The sequence below is a fragment of the Mixophyes fleayi genome, chromosome 6 (genome assembly GCF_038048845.1).
Source record: "Mixophyes fleayi isolate aMixFle1 chromosome 6, aMixFle1.hap1, whole genome shotgun sequence".
In the NCBI taxonomy this organism is placed as follows: Eukaryota; Metazoa; Chordata; class Amphibia; order Anura; family Limnodynastidae; genus Mixophyes; species Mixophyes fleayi.
In genome coordinates, this window is record NC_134407.1 from 117713675 (window position 1) to 117727226 (window position 13552).

Genomic DNA, 13552 nt, shown 5'->3' on the forward strand with positions numbered 1-13552 from the left:
GCAACATCACTACAGGACACTGTTCTCTCCTGGTTCATTTTTTACTTATCCAACTGCTTCTTCAGTGTCTTTTCTTCTGACACATCCTCCCCTCCACTGCTCCTCTCTGTTGGAAGCTCTGTCCTCAGCCCTCTGCTTTTCTCACTGTACACATCTTCTTTTGGTGAACTAATATGTTCATTTGGCCTCCAATACCACCTCTACACTGATGACACCCAACCTCTCTTCCCTGATCTTTCCCCTTCTCTACTTACTTTTATGACCAACTGTGTCTTTGCTATTTCAACATGGATGTCCCAGCACTACCTAAAGCTCATCATGGCCAAAACAGTGCTCATCATCTTCCCTACTCCCAGAGTCGCCACCTTCCCTCAAATCTCATTCACCATCAAAAACACCTCAATTATCTCAGTCTCCCAAGCTCACTGTGTTGGTGTTGTCCTTGACGTCGCCCTCTGGTTTATGTTTTACATCACGGATCTCTTGAAGTCCTGTTGTCTCCACCTCTGAAATGTTAGAATATGTCCTTTTTATATCCAAGATGCAGATCCTCATCCTCTCCCGCCTCAACTAATGCATTCGCTTCAATTGTATGTTACTGCTTTAAACCATCCTAAATGCTATGGCAAAACTGATCTTCCTCTTACAACACCACTCTGCAAATCTCTACACCGGCTCCCCGTATCCTCTAAAATGCACTTTAAATTACACACTCGCATACAAAGCCCTCAGCAACACCACCCTTTTATACATCTCGAACCTTGTCCCAAAATATTTTCGCGCCCTTCCCCATTAGATCTGCTACTGAACTGTGCTTCGTCTCCTCTGCAAAACTCCTCTCAATCCCACATACAAGACAAGAATTCCCTGCCATGCCTGATCACACTTTTTTGCAACCTTAAATCTTTAAACACTCGATGAAAACCCACCCCTATTTTAATCACATCTCTGCTAATCTTTCGCTGTTGTCCCTGTCTTCTCTCTCAGCCACACTCCACATATCTGCCTTTTTCACACTAAATGGTAATCTGTAATAATAAGGGCCCTCCCTAATCTTTATTTTCATGTCTTCCTGTTTTATGTATGCTCTGTTTTCCCCACTGACAGACATTGCAGAGCACTGTGACACTTTACAAATCAGGACATTAATAATATGTGCAAAAGAAAAATGGTTTCAACTTACATAACCACCTCATTACATTGCTTCTTTGGCTAAGCATAATTGGCAATACAAACTCTCTCCCCCTATGCCACAGGATCCTCAGTTAATTTCTCACATAGAAAATTAAAGAGCTACTATTGTTTTAATTTCATAGACTTTATAGTTTGTCGCATTTGAATTGCCTGTTTATTTGTCTCTGTTGCATAATTCAGGTTTTCATCACTTAACTACAACTCCATTGCTTTTCTTGTAAACCTACACTTTAAACCTGTTATGATAAGGCAACTCTTCAGAAAGCTTATTGTTGCTGGTATGATATGGCCTCAAATGAGTACCGTACACATGAACAGGCTGATTCGATTATTTACAAGCAACCGAAAACAGGCTTTCTTGTGATCTTAGCTGGTTAAGCACAGTCCCAATAGGCCGTGTATGGCCAAATTTGAAACTGAGTCTATTGCTCAGTGTCCTGATAGATGCTCCAGCATTACTCCTTCTTGTACCTACAAGTAATTTTTACTAAAAAGTACCGATGTCTATATTTTTAGTACTACATTCATCAAGTGGTATTCACATTTTTTATACACAATGGGAATAGTGCAGCACTACACATATGTGACATTTTTTTATTTTTAAAAAATTTGCTTAATTTTTTCATTTTTTGCTTTTCCTTAAGTAATGCATTCTTATTTTGGCACTTAGTGCTCCATACAAATGCTAGTAGACTTTGTTGCTTGCTTTCACTGCTTGATCCAATAATGGGAATATAAAGATTATCAGTTATGATACTTACCTGATCACGATTATTTCCTTACTTTTAAACTATTGTCTATATTTAAATGGATACAGTGCAACTAGTTATGCTGACTTCAAAATGTTACCAAGAATAAATGGTAAAATACATAACGTTTATGACAAAGTAGAGAATAAATTCAGGTTATTTAAAGTACAGAGACGATGATCCATATTTAATCCTTGCACACTGATCCAGTATGATTCTTGCAACACAGTCGCCTCCTGACATGTCGTCTTTCCCGTAGGGGCTGGTGGAACTCAAAGACTCACAAGAGCTGTTGGGAAATCGCTGGCTATGGAAATGGTCCTTACTGGTGACCGCATCTCTGCCCAGGAGGCCAAGCAAGCAGGTACAGTTCTAAATGGACTAATCTTGCAGATTGTGTTATGAAGTTATCTACATTGTCTAGATATCTACGAGGCTAGCATACTGTTTAAATGTATATTACAATCCTCAGTCAGCAGTAATTGTTCATAAAGAAATATGGAAATACCTACAGTTAAATAGAGCAATACTATTTGTATATCTCCATCCACAATTATCAATTGGTATCCATGGTAATATGAAAAAGCAGATTGCAGATGGGTTTCGACCATGTAAATATGTTATGTGGAATTGGGGCTCATCCCACCTATCTATGGTTCCCAGCATGTATTGGGATTGCAGGAGAACAAAAGATGACTGTACAAGTTGTCCGCCATGCTCTTTTACAAGTCTGAAGCATGATAGAAGGGAATTTCCTCTCTAACTAAGCAGGCGGAGTATGACTGGTTTATTTATACACAGTGACCGGGCCAGTGATGTCACAACTCAAATGCCTTTAGAGTCAGCTTTTTGACCCATATGAAATCTCATCAGGACACTGTTTAAAGATGGTGGAGTAGCTTCAGCTGTGTGTAATGGGAAGGTAGCATCTTTTTTTTGTTTGTTTTTTTTTGTTTTAGAGAGATACAGGTAGATATTAGGGGAACAATGTATTTTACCACCATTGTTTATATCAAAGTCTACATTATATAGGCCTTTAAGCTTTTATAGCCTGGGTTAGTTAATGTTTATACTTAATAACTACACTAGTTATAGTGTTGGGAATTATGTAGCACATGACCACACAGCACTGTGCACATTTCAGTATTCTGAAATAAGATCTGTTGCTAACTGGCTGGGTGTCTTGGCATTAGATCTTCACTGCATCGCAGTATAGGAAATTAAATGCATGGGGAAATAAGGGGTCTATGATGTGGATGAGCATAGAGCACCCCCCCTTTTTTTGGTGGGAATGTTGGCAGCACCCCACTGGAGGGGGAGTGACCTATCTAATGTGGGGCCTTGCCTTATTTATTCTTTTATATAATGCCACCATATTACACAGCGCTGTACAGAGAATATTTTAGCATACATCAGTCTTTGCCCCATTTAAGCTTACAGTCTAAATTCCCTATCAGTCAAATCACACACTAGCACCCACTTTATATTAATATATTAATCCCTCCCAATACATGAGATCTCTTGAATGACATAGGAGACAGACTCCTCTGTGCAGTTTCTTCACATGAAGGAGGGGGAGGTGGAGGTATATTTTGCCTGCAGCTAGCAGCCATTTGTGGCTGCAAGACAAAGTCCCATAAAATGTCACCATAGGCTGTGGCCAACATACTAAACTCCAGATAAAGTATATTTATTTTAAAATAATTTTAAACACTATATTATCCTTAATATACTTATCCTAACTAAACATGCCAAAATCTTATTGCACTCCAATACAGATTTTTAAGTCCATTGCCAGCAGAACATTATTTACACCCGATGTACATGTTGATTTAACTATATCGGTCATGTGCATTTATCTACTCTGCACCCTATATTGTCATATCACACACACAAGACAATAATAACATATGTTACACACATTACACATGCATAATTCCCCAACATTTCACAAGTGATAAATAATAAAATTTGTTTTGTGTTAGACTCGCAGCCATGCAGACTTTCTGAGAAAATATAATAAAATGTATTCTATACACCTATAAACCAGGCATAGCCCTAATCTCCTAACATAGTATAATTTGATGTTAGCATTATCTATGGTTCATGCGTACAGTTCAGTCTAGGAAACCCAAAATGGTGTTGGTTCCTGAAAAAGATACAGGAGGATTTTGATCCTAAAGTGGGTCTGCCTCTCAAAGAGACATCTGGGAGTTATCCATACAGGGGAACAGCAGTCCACTTCCCCTCATACAATGTATGGATCAGGCACATACATTGCAGCCCACTCTGATATTCTGTACTTGATATACATACAAAAAAAACTCCACACACCAAAAACCAACTGAAAATGCAAGATAAAGAAAACTATTTTAAAAATCCGTAAGCTTACCTTGTTGCCACTGAGTAAGGTTGTACTCTTCAGGATGTGTGGGACACAGCAGCAAAAACAAATTGATTTCTGTACCAGAATAGAACCGGGGAAGTACTGCTGTTACTATAGCAACCCACACGTGCAGCAGAGGAAATTCAGGGTTGTATCTCTTCTATCGTTGCTTCTGCTGTGGCGCAACCTGGGGTGCCAAAGTGAAGAAAGGAGGGGGGGTGGAGAAATGCATTGGAAGCGGTACAGACAATATACTTAAGTGCTGGTGATTTCAGCAGGTGATTATAGCTTTTTTTTGCAGTTTTAAATGTTATAGGTCTTTCTCTCACATCCCTTGGGGGACACCGGGACCTTGGGGTATAGAATAGGACAGGCGAACGCTGGCACTTTAACTTTCAGTTAACTAAAGCTCTGGCTCCACCCCCTCTATACCCCACCTCCTGCTAGAGGCCAGTCTAGTTCAAGTGACCCGCGAAGCGAGCTGTGCACGGGGCTGCTTAGCAGCCGTTTTTACTTTTTTTAAGCTTTTATTATTTTAATGATAGCGTCTCCGAATTCTGGCAGCCGGCGGCTCGCTGAGCTGCGTAGTCGGCTGTCAGTCAGACTCTCCGCTGCAGATTCATTCATTCTGCTCTCCCGCGGCTGCGGCCGGCAGGGAGAGTGTGAGGCAGCGATGGGGGAGATCTGTGGAGCGCACAGCACGGACGGTTGTGCGCTGGCTGTGGAGGGGGAGCGGAGGTGCCGTGTAGGTCCTCCTTGTCTGCCTGCTCCCTCTGCCGAAATTAACCCTCCATTGGAGCCAGACACAGTTGTTGGTGCCTGGAGTCTGTCCTCCATGTACAGAGAGCATGCTGTCTGCACACACTGTGTCTGGACGGTTGGCAGCAGGTAAGTGAAACTCTCTCTAGGCATAGTGCTCAGAGAGAGAGACAATAGAAATCGCAGTGGGTTCCCTGAGCTGGCTGTTTTTTCCTAAAAGCAGTCTGTTTAATTGGGTAGAGATAAGGTTCTATTTTTAGCTCAGGGAACAGGGTCAGGCAAGGGTCACTGTCTTAGAGAGCCCTGCTAGGCTGTGGATTGGTTGAGTTGTTTGTCTGTCTTAGACGTTAGTCAATCCAGAGCTGGGCCCTGAGGGGGGGCAGTGTTTTCCTCTTCGGCACTTTCCCCGTGGTAGTCTTTCTCTCCTCGTGTGTAGACGCCTGAATAGGTAGCCATTTCAAAAGCTTCTGCTTCTCCCCTTTTCTATCCTGTATACTGTAAGGTAAAGGGTTGGGGGTGGTGTCTAGCCTTTGTATTTTTTACACACTAATGAGCTTTTGGCTGTAGTGCAGGCTCACTTTCTCTTGTAGTTTGTGTGCTGCTTGTTATCTGTATTGTGTGTATTTCACTGTACTGTTTTGTCCCATCTTTAAACATGTCTGAGAGGGAAAAATCTACATGTGGCAGGGCTGGTGCTGCTATGTTAAGTTTCACCTGTGCTGTATGTCATGTTAAGTTACCGTCTGGGCAGTCAGGAACACAGGCTCTGTGTGTGTCCTGTCGGCCCACGGAGACTACTCCTGGTGAAACAGTTGCTGTCTGTTCAAACACGGAGGAGCCTGCTTGGGCTCGGTCTCTATTTAATACAGTGGAACTGCTTGCTCAGAAGGTACAGTCTCAGGCTGCTCAGTCTTCTGATTCTGCTTCCCTTAGTTCAGGCTTTGCCTGTTGCTGCTCCAGTGCAGTCTGTAGAACCAGCCTGGGTGCAGGGTCTTGCATCCTCAGTACAGGATCTGCTAGCGGTCTCTTCCTCCTTGGAGAGGATGATGCAGTCGGCCACACCGTAAGCGGAGGCGGGTGGCCACATTTTTTCTGGGACATGATTCTGATTGTGGTTCCCAGGAAGAGGGTGAGTTACCGCTGGGCTCTGACATAGATGCTGCTTCTCTGGTGGAGGTTCCACCAGATCGTCAGAGTGTGGAAGAGTTAATTCAGGCTGTGCGTCAGGTACTTGATATTCCTGAGGAGCAAGTGCCTGAGGCTTCTGGATCCTCTCTTTTTGAAAGACGCAAAAAGAGGGAGGTGGTTTTTCTGGCCTCTCTCCACTTGGAGGAGTTGCTGTTGAAATCTTGGACTTCCCCAGACAGAAAGTTTCAGGTGACTAAGCGACTGCAGTCGTGTTATCCATTTCCCCTGAAGTTCTCGATAAGTGGGAGATGCTTCCTCAAGTGGATGCAGCTGTGGCGAGATTGGCAAAGGTAACTACTATTCCTCTGCCTAACCAGGCCACTCTTAAGGATGGTGCAGACCGGAAGGTTGAGACCGTTCTTAAGTCCATTTTTGTGGCAGCGGGTGCTTCTTTGAGGCCTGCTTTAGCATCAGCATGGGTTAACAAAGCTGTTGATCGCTGGTCAGAACAATTGTCAGAGGGTTTGTTGGCAGGCAGGCCATCCTCTGAACTGATTCCTTTAATGGAACAGATTCAGAGGGCAACGGATTATTTAGGAGAAGCTGCTATGGAAGCGGGGACGATGGGAGCGCGCATTTCTGCCTTGGCGGTTGCAGCGCCTCCGACTCTCTGGCTGATGTTCAGTCCAAAAAGGCTCTGGAGTCCATTCCCTTTTCAGGAGGTGTTCTGTTTGGACCTCAGCTGGATTCCTTTATTAGTCAGGCAGCAGGAGGTAAGAGCATTTTCCTCCCGGTCAGTGTTCCCAAGCGGAGGATGTCCAGATTTCGGGCCTTTTGTTCCGCAGGTAGGTCTTGAGGACAGTATTCCTCAGGACAATCCTCTAGAGGTCAAACATCCACCCCTAGAGGTGGTTTGCAGCGGGGACGTCAGGCCTGGTCTGCGCGTCGTCCAGCTGCAAAGCCGGCAGACAAACAGTCTGCATGACGGGGTTTTTGCTCCTCCACTGTCGTCAGTGGTGGGAGCCTGTCTTCTGCGGTTCGGGGATCGGTGGTGTCGGTCCACTACCGATGTCTGGATTCGGGGAGTGGTGAGCCAGGGTTATAAGATCGATCTGCTCGGTCTTCCTCCCAGACGGTTCTTCAGTGCGGGGCTTCCGTCATGTCCAAGAAGGCGATTGGCTTTAACAGAGGCAATTCAATCCCTTCTGTCTTCCGGAGTAATTATTCCGGTTCCTCATTCTCAAAGAGGTTTGGGGTTTTATTCCAATCTTTTTCTTGTGACAAAACCCGACGGCTCCTTCAGAACGATTCTCAATCTAAAGGCTTGGAACACTCAGGTCAGAGTGCCCAGCTTAAAGATGGAATCTTTACGCTCAGTCATTCTCGGCATGGAACAGGGAGAATTTATGGTGGCTCTAGACATCAAGGATGCATATCTCCATGTGCCCCTTTGGAGGGATCATCAGTCCCTGCTGAGGTTTGCGGTTTGGTCAGAGCACTTCCAGTTTCAGGCTCTTCCGTTAGGTCTCGCCACAGCTCCACGAATCTTTACCAAGATCATGGCGGTTATGGCTGCTTTGCTAAGGGCCAAAGCGATTACAATCATCCCCTACCTGGACGATCTGCTTTTAAAGGCAGATTCTTCTCAGAAGCTTCTGTTGCACATTCAGGTAGTAATCCAGACCCCGGAGTCGCACGGTTGGATTATCAACTTCAAAAAATCCAAGTTGATCCCATCCCAGCGGATGGTGTTTCTGGGTCTCCTATTTGATACCCGTCTGAGACGGGTATTTTTTCCTCAGGACGAGATTTTAGCATTACAGGGGATGGCGAAATCCCTGTTGATGGCAAGGCGACCATCCATTCATTGTGCGATGAGGCTTCTGGGCAAGATGGTATCGTCATTCGAAGCTATCCAGTTTGCTCAGTTTCATGCACGGCAGTTTCAGTTGGAACTTCTGTCGCAATGGAATAAATCTCATCGCAATCTGGCGAGTCAGGTTTTTCGCCTGTCTCCGCAGACGCGTCAGTCGCTGATCTGGTGGCTACACAAGCAGAATCTCACCAGGGGCCGCTTGTTCTCAATTTGGAATTGGATTCTGATTACAACAGACGCCAGCCTTCGGGGTTGGGGGGCTGTATGTCTTCAGGCTCAGTTTCAGGGGCTTTGGACTCACTCGTGCTCGAAAGCCGGCTTCAGCCAAAATATATCATCGAGTCTGGAGAACATATATTGGTTGGTGCGAAAAGAAAGGGTATCCTACATCTTCTTTTCGTCTGGCCAGGTTACTCAGGTTCTTGCAGGATGGCTTGGATGCAGGTTTGCATCTTAGTTCTCTTAAGGGTCAGGTGTCAGCTCTTTCAATTTTCTTTCAAAGGAAGCTTGCTGTTATACCTGATGTGCAAACTTTCATTCAGGGTGTTCTCCATGTTCAACCTCCTTATATTCCTCCGGTTCCACTATGGGATTTGAATTTGGTGTTGAGGGCTTTGCAGCATCCTCCATTTGAGCCTTTGAATTCAGTAGATTTCAAATTTCTTACTTTGAAAACGGTTTTTCTTTTGGCCATTTCTACGGCACGCAGAGTTTCAGAACTTGCGGCTTTGTCTTGTAAGCCTCCTCTGTTAGTTTTTCATGAGGATAGGGCAGTTCTTCGAACTAAGCCCTCTTTCCTTCCTAAGGTTGTCTCTAAGTTTCATTTGAATCAGGATATTGTCATCCCGGCTCTAACTGATTCCTCGTCTTCCGATAACGATGATTCTATTCGTTATCTTGATGTTGTTCGTGCCTTGCGAATTTATGTTAAAAGATCTCAGAAGTTACGGAAAACTGAGGATCTTTTAATTCTTTACAATACTCACAAAAGAGGCTGGCCAGCTTCTAAGGTGACCATTGCTAGGTAGATTACGGCTGTTATCCGCCAGGTTTACAGTGGGGCTGGGGAGCCTTTCCCAGATAATCTACGGGCACATTCTACAAGATCTGTAAGTGCTTCCTGGGCGGCCCGCCATGGTGCCTCCAGTGAACAATTGGGTAAAGCGGCCACGTGGTCTTCTGCACACTCTTTCACAAAGTTTTACAGATTTAATGTGTTTGCCTCTAGGGATGCAAGTTTTGGGAGAAAGGTGCTTCGGGCCGTTTCTTCTGAGCGTTCCCTCCCGTGAGACAGCTTTGGGATGTCCCCAAGGTTCCGGTGTCCCCCAAGGGATGTGAGAGAAAATGGGATTTTTATACTTACGTAAAATCCGTTTCTCTTAATCCGTTGGGGGACACCGGGTGCCCACTCTTAACGCTCTGGTTTTTTTCTTCTGTTCGACATGTTGTTTGAATATTAAGAAAATGTTGTGTGTTAAATTTATTCTCTTTTCTTTGGTTCTCTCTATCTCCCTTTCTGCGGGCTTGGTTAAACATAGACTGGCCTCTTACAGGAGGTGGGGTATAGAGGGGGTGGAGCCAGAGCTTTAGTTAACTGAAAGTTAAAGTGCCAGTGTTCGCCTGTCCTACTATATACCCCAAGGTCCCGGTGTCCCCCAACGGATTAAGAGAAACGGATTTTACGTAAGTATAAAAATCCCATTTTTGCTTTACGTCTATAGCTCTGATGCGGTGTATATTGTGTGTGGTTCTGTTTTCCGCTAATTGCTAATCGCTCTGGTTTATAGCTCTCAGAGTTTAAGAATGTTAGTGGTAACGTTTATAGCTCTGTTTATAGCCCCTAATACTAGGATAATTGCCTCTATTGTTAGCTATTAATAAGTGTTGGGGGTCTTGAGGAAAAATGCAGTGGGGGTTGTATCTTTGACTTTCTTGATGGCATCCTGTTATACTGTTAATGTCTTGCCATGCCCTCCCAACGATTCTGTTCTTCCCTATAATGTCACACATTACCATTAGACCACACCTCTCAGCTGTTGGATTGTGAGAGGATTATCACACCTCAATAAGACGGGCAGGAGAACTCTGGGTGGAAGAGTGAATGGCTCTAGTAAAGTAAAGGGAAGTAATAGCAGGTTCAATACTGCCAAGGGTGCCAATTGCTTGAAGTTTGTATGCTCCACTTGTTTTTTGCTGTAAATGGCACTTTATCCTATATAATACCTTTTTAATGTACTTCATACTATAAATTATATAGATATTAGAAGTCAATAAGGAGTTCTGTGACTCTGCATCTGTTTTTATACAGGTTACAGAAACCTGAGGTGACTTCTTATATCTGCAGTTTACAATAGGGGTGCATTATTCCTAATAATTCACATTCTCCTGGTGAATACTGATATGGATTGTTAGAACTTACTGTCTTATTTAGATTTACATTATAGATTTATACATATAAATTTATTAAAATAACTTGGAAATTACAATAATTTTGTATACTAAAGTGGAAACAAGGACCTCCATAAGGGTGGCCGAATTCATAAAGATGTCTAAATGGCAGACATGCTATACACCACACACATAAATCATGCAAAAAGGCTCCAAAAGTATAATTACAATGTACAAAGCTTTCATTGGGACTGCGATTAAACACTTTTTGGGGGCTGTTGAAGAAATTTAAAATTAACAGGAACCATGTGCTTTCCAAAATGAGATGAAAATACATAAATTTATCTTGCCTAAGATTCTCAAAGAGCTGCATGGGTGACCCCGGTAAATGCAGATGAAATTGACACAAAATATAATTGGAGCACAAATGCATACCTAATATTTATACATCTTTTGTATGCTGAAGTTGTTCAGGCCATATTGCAAAGTGTAATTCCTGAGGGGAACCCTTTTTACATTTATCCCTTTTTAATATTTATTTTAGACAGATTAAACAAATTATATTTGATTTTTAAGTATTCTCTCTTGCTAGCTTTAAATGACTTATGGATGCCTTGATGTAGGTTTTGTTCTCTCAGTAGTGAATAGGAACACTGCTTTACAAAATAAATCCATTTTTGAATATATTAGGCTCTCAGAAAATATAAATATACTACACTTTTTATTTTTTATTGCAAATAACCCTGTGAGAAAGAGGTATTTATATTGTATCTATAAGCTGTTTTTTTCAGGGTGGGTGGGGAGGTCTGTATTGTGGAAAGTGTTTTTGGTACATATTGTAATGAGGCTGCATAGAGCACAAATGTTTTCTTTCTAATGCTATACTTCCTGCAGGGCTTGTCAGCAAAGTGTACCCAGTGGATAAAGTTGTAGAAGAGGCCATCAGTTGTGGAGAAAAGATAGCCAAGAACTCCAAGCTCATTGTGTCTATGGCAAAAGAGGCTGTTAATGGAGGTGAGGAATACCATCTCTGATAGGTTGAACAGTTGTTTAATTAAATCTGAAACGAATAACCCAAAAGTATGGTATCATCGCTCAAGGCATGTGACCTTGTTGTGGAAACTGCAATGACAGCATCTATAAATAATCGATGTAGCAACGGTATATAAACATTTAACACGGTTCAATTTAATCCATGCCACGTGCATTGACTATATTTAACTAAATCCCCCCCCTCCCCCCGATGAGCTACTGGTGATGTCTGGCTGTGCTCACTTCTGGGTGCCACGGGACCCAAATATTACTAATTTTTCTGCGAACATCTATGGAGTTTGAGGAAAAATTGTGGCATTACATACCATTCCAGGGGTACATTGCTGGAAATTGGATTCCGCCTTCAAGTGTAATATTGAAATCGTCCGCACTACATTTTTCTGCCACCATATGGCACCTTGACAGAATTACACTATGCATATTAGATGAATGCAGATTACACACTGCACATGTACTATGCTTTGAAAATTAGATTACTGTGATTTTTGCACTGTGTAATAAAGCAGAAATACAAAACTGTCCAAAAACAATCTGGGCTGGTTTACGTTAGAACAGGAAGTTACAGTGACATTCGGCTCCAGCTTTGTCAGCACAAGGCTATTGTCTCTATGATGGAACAGGTAGCTGCCGTAATGGTTTGAGCTTGGTATTGGACAAGAATATGTCCTCTATCAACTTGACAGTCAGTGGTGGTGATCATCTGTGGGTGAGAGTTAAACTGGGGGTCACGTGGCTGTTAATGGTACTGGTGAGAAAAGGACCTCTGGATCATGATACAATGTTAAAAGACAGGTGTTGTACTTGTTAGACTACAAGCTAAATCAAGAGGGTTAGAGTGGAGGCTACACCGGTCTATGGTGCATGATGTATCAAGATTTTGCAGAAGAAAAGAGAGAACTAACTATGTATCTCCACAGCATTTGAACTGTCCTTGTCAGAAGGAAACCGACTTGAGAAACGACTTTTCCATTCTACATTTGCTACAGTAAGTGATTTTGTTAGGAATTGTCTATTTTGTGCCTGATTTTGTGATTTTATTGACCATGAACCACGGACAGAAACCGATTCAATATTGTGTATGATTTGCTTTCCAGGATGACCGTAAAGAAGGAATGACTGCTTTTGTGGAGAAGAGAAAGGCAAACTTCACTGACCAATAAAATGTGAACTGGGACTTATATGTACAGGATAAAGCTGAAATCAGAAAATTGTTGTAATATTCCAGATAATCAAAGTACTTACACACTCAGCCTTAATCCTTCCTAAAAAAAAAAAAAAACATTTATGGAGTGAATGAGTTTAGTATCCTTAATCCAGATTTTCATGACACATTTTCTCTTGTCTACTGTGTGGCGTCCTGTCCTGGTCAATTTTGGAGGATTCAGAGCTAAATTTACACAGGTGCATGTCACTTAGAATTCAAGTAAATTAAAATTGAATGTTCTAGTTCAAAAAATATACTTCCATAAAATCCCTGGCTGCTATTTTTCATTATTTAAGCCCAGGAGATTCAAAATGAATATTATGCGAATTGCTTTGTGTTTCTGAAATATTCTGGGATATTTTATTGTAACGCTAAACATCATGCAGTTCCTACTATGTAATATAGATGTTTTGTCCTATGCAACCTTATCCAGGGGTTCTGTAGGATAAAACAGAGTGACCCTATTTCTGTATGACCGTTCAATATAATCGAAAAGCAGCAATTATTACTGCTCATGGTTCTTTTGGTCTTCAGAACCTTCTGGAATTAGTTTCATTAACATTATTAATGACTGGAACTATATGCTCAATACAGAATTGTTCTCTTAGCTGCAGGATATAAACCAGATTAGTTCATATCATCTGTCTTTAATTACTACCTGTCGTATTTTTGGACATTCTGAAATGAGCAGATGAAAACTGCAGCACAATTTACCATATGGTCAGCATATAGATGTGAGTGGTTCAATAATTTTTTTTTAATCTTGGTTTCTTTCCAGAAACATAGTATGTGCAGCACAACTCTCACTCAAGAGT

General features: G+C 42.3%; 1 protein-coding gene across 1 annotated transcript in view; it reads left to right on the forward strand.

The window, feature by feature from the left end:
• The window catches only part of ECHS1 (enoyl-CoA hydratase, short chain 1), a 33236-nt gene extending 20232 nt beyond the window's left edge, over positions 1 to 13004 (forward strand). The window contains exons 5-8 of the mRNA XM_075217182.1: positions 2203 to 2307; positions 11375 to 11494; positions 12451 to 12518; positions 12628 to 13004. Of these exons, the coding sequence (XP_075073283.1) occupies positions 2203 to 2307; positions 11375 to 11494; positions 12451 to 12518; positions 12628 to 12693 (359 nt within the window). The 3' untranslated portion in view covers positions 12694 to 13004. The remainder of the gene's footprint in view (positions 1 to 2202; positions 2308 to 11374; positions 11495 to 12450; positions 12519 to 12627) is intronic.
• Positions 13005 to 13552: the final 548 nt, after the last annotated feature.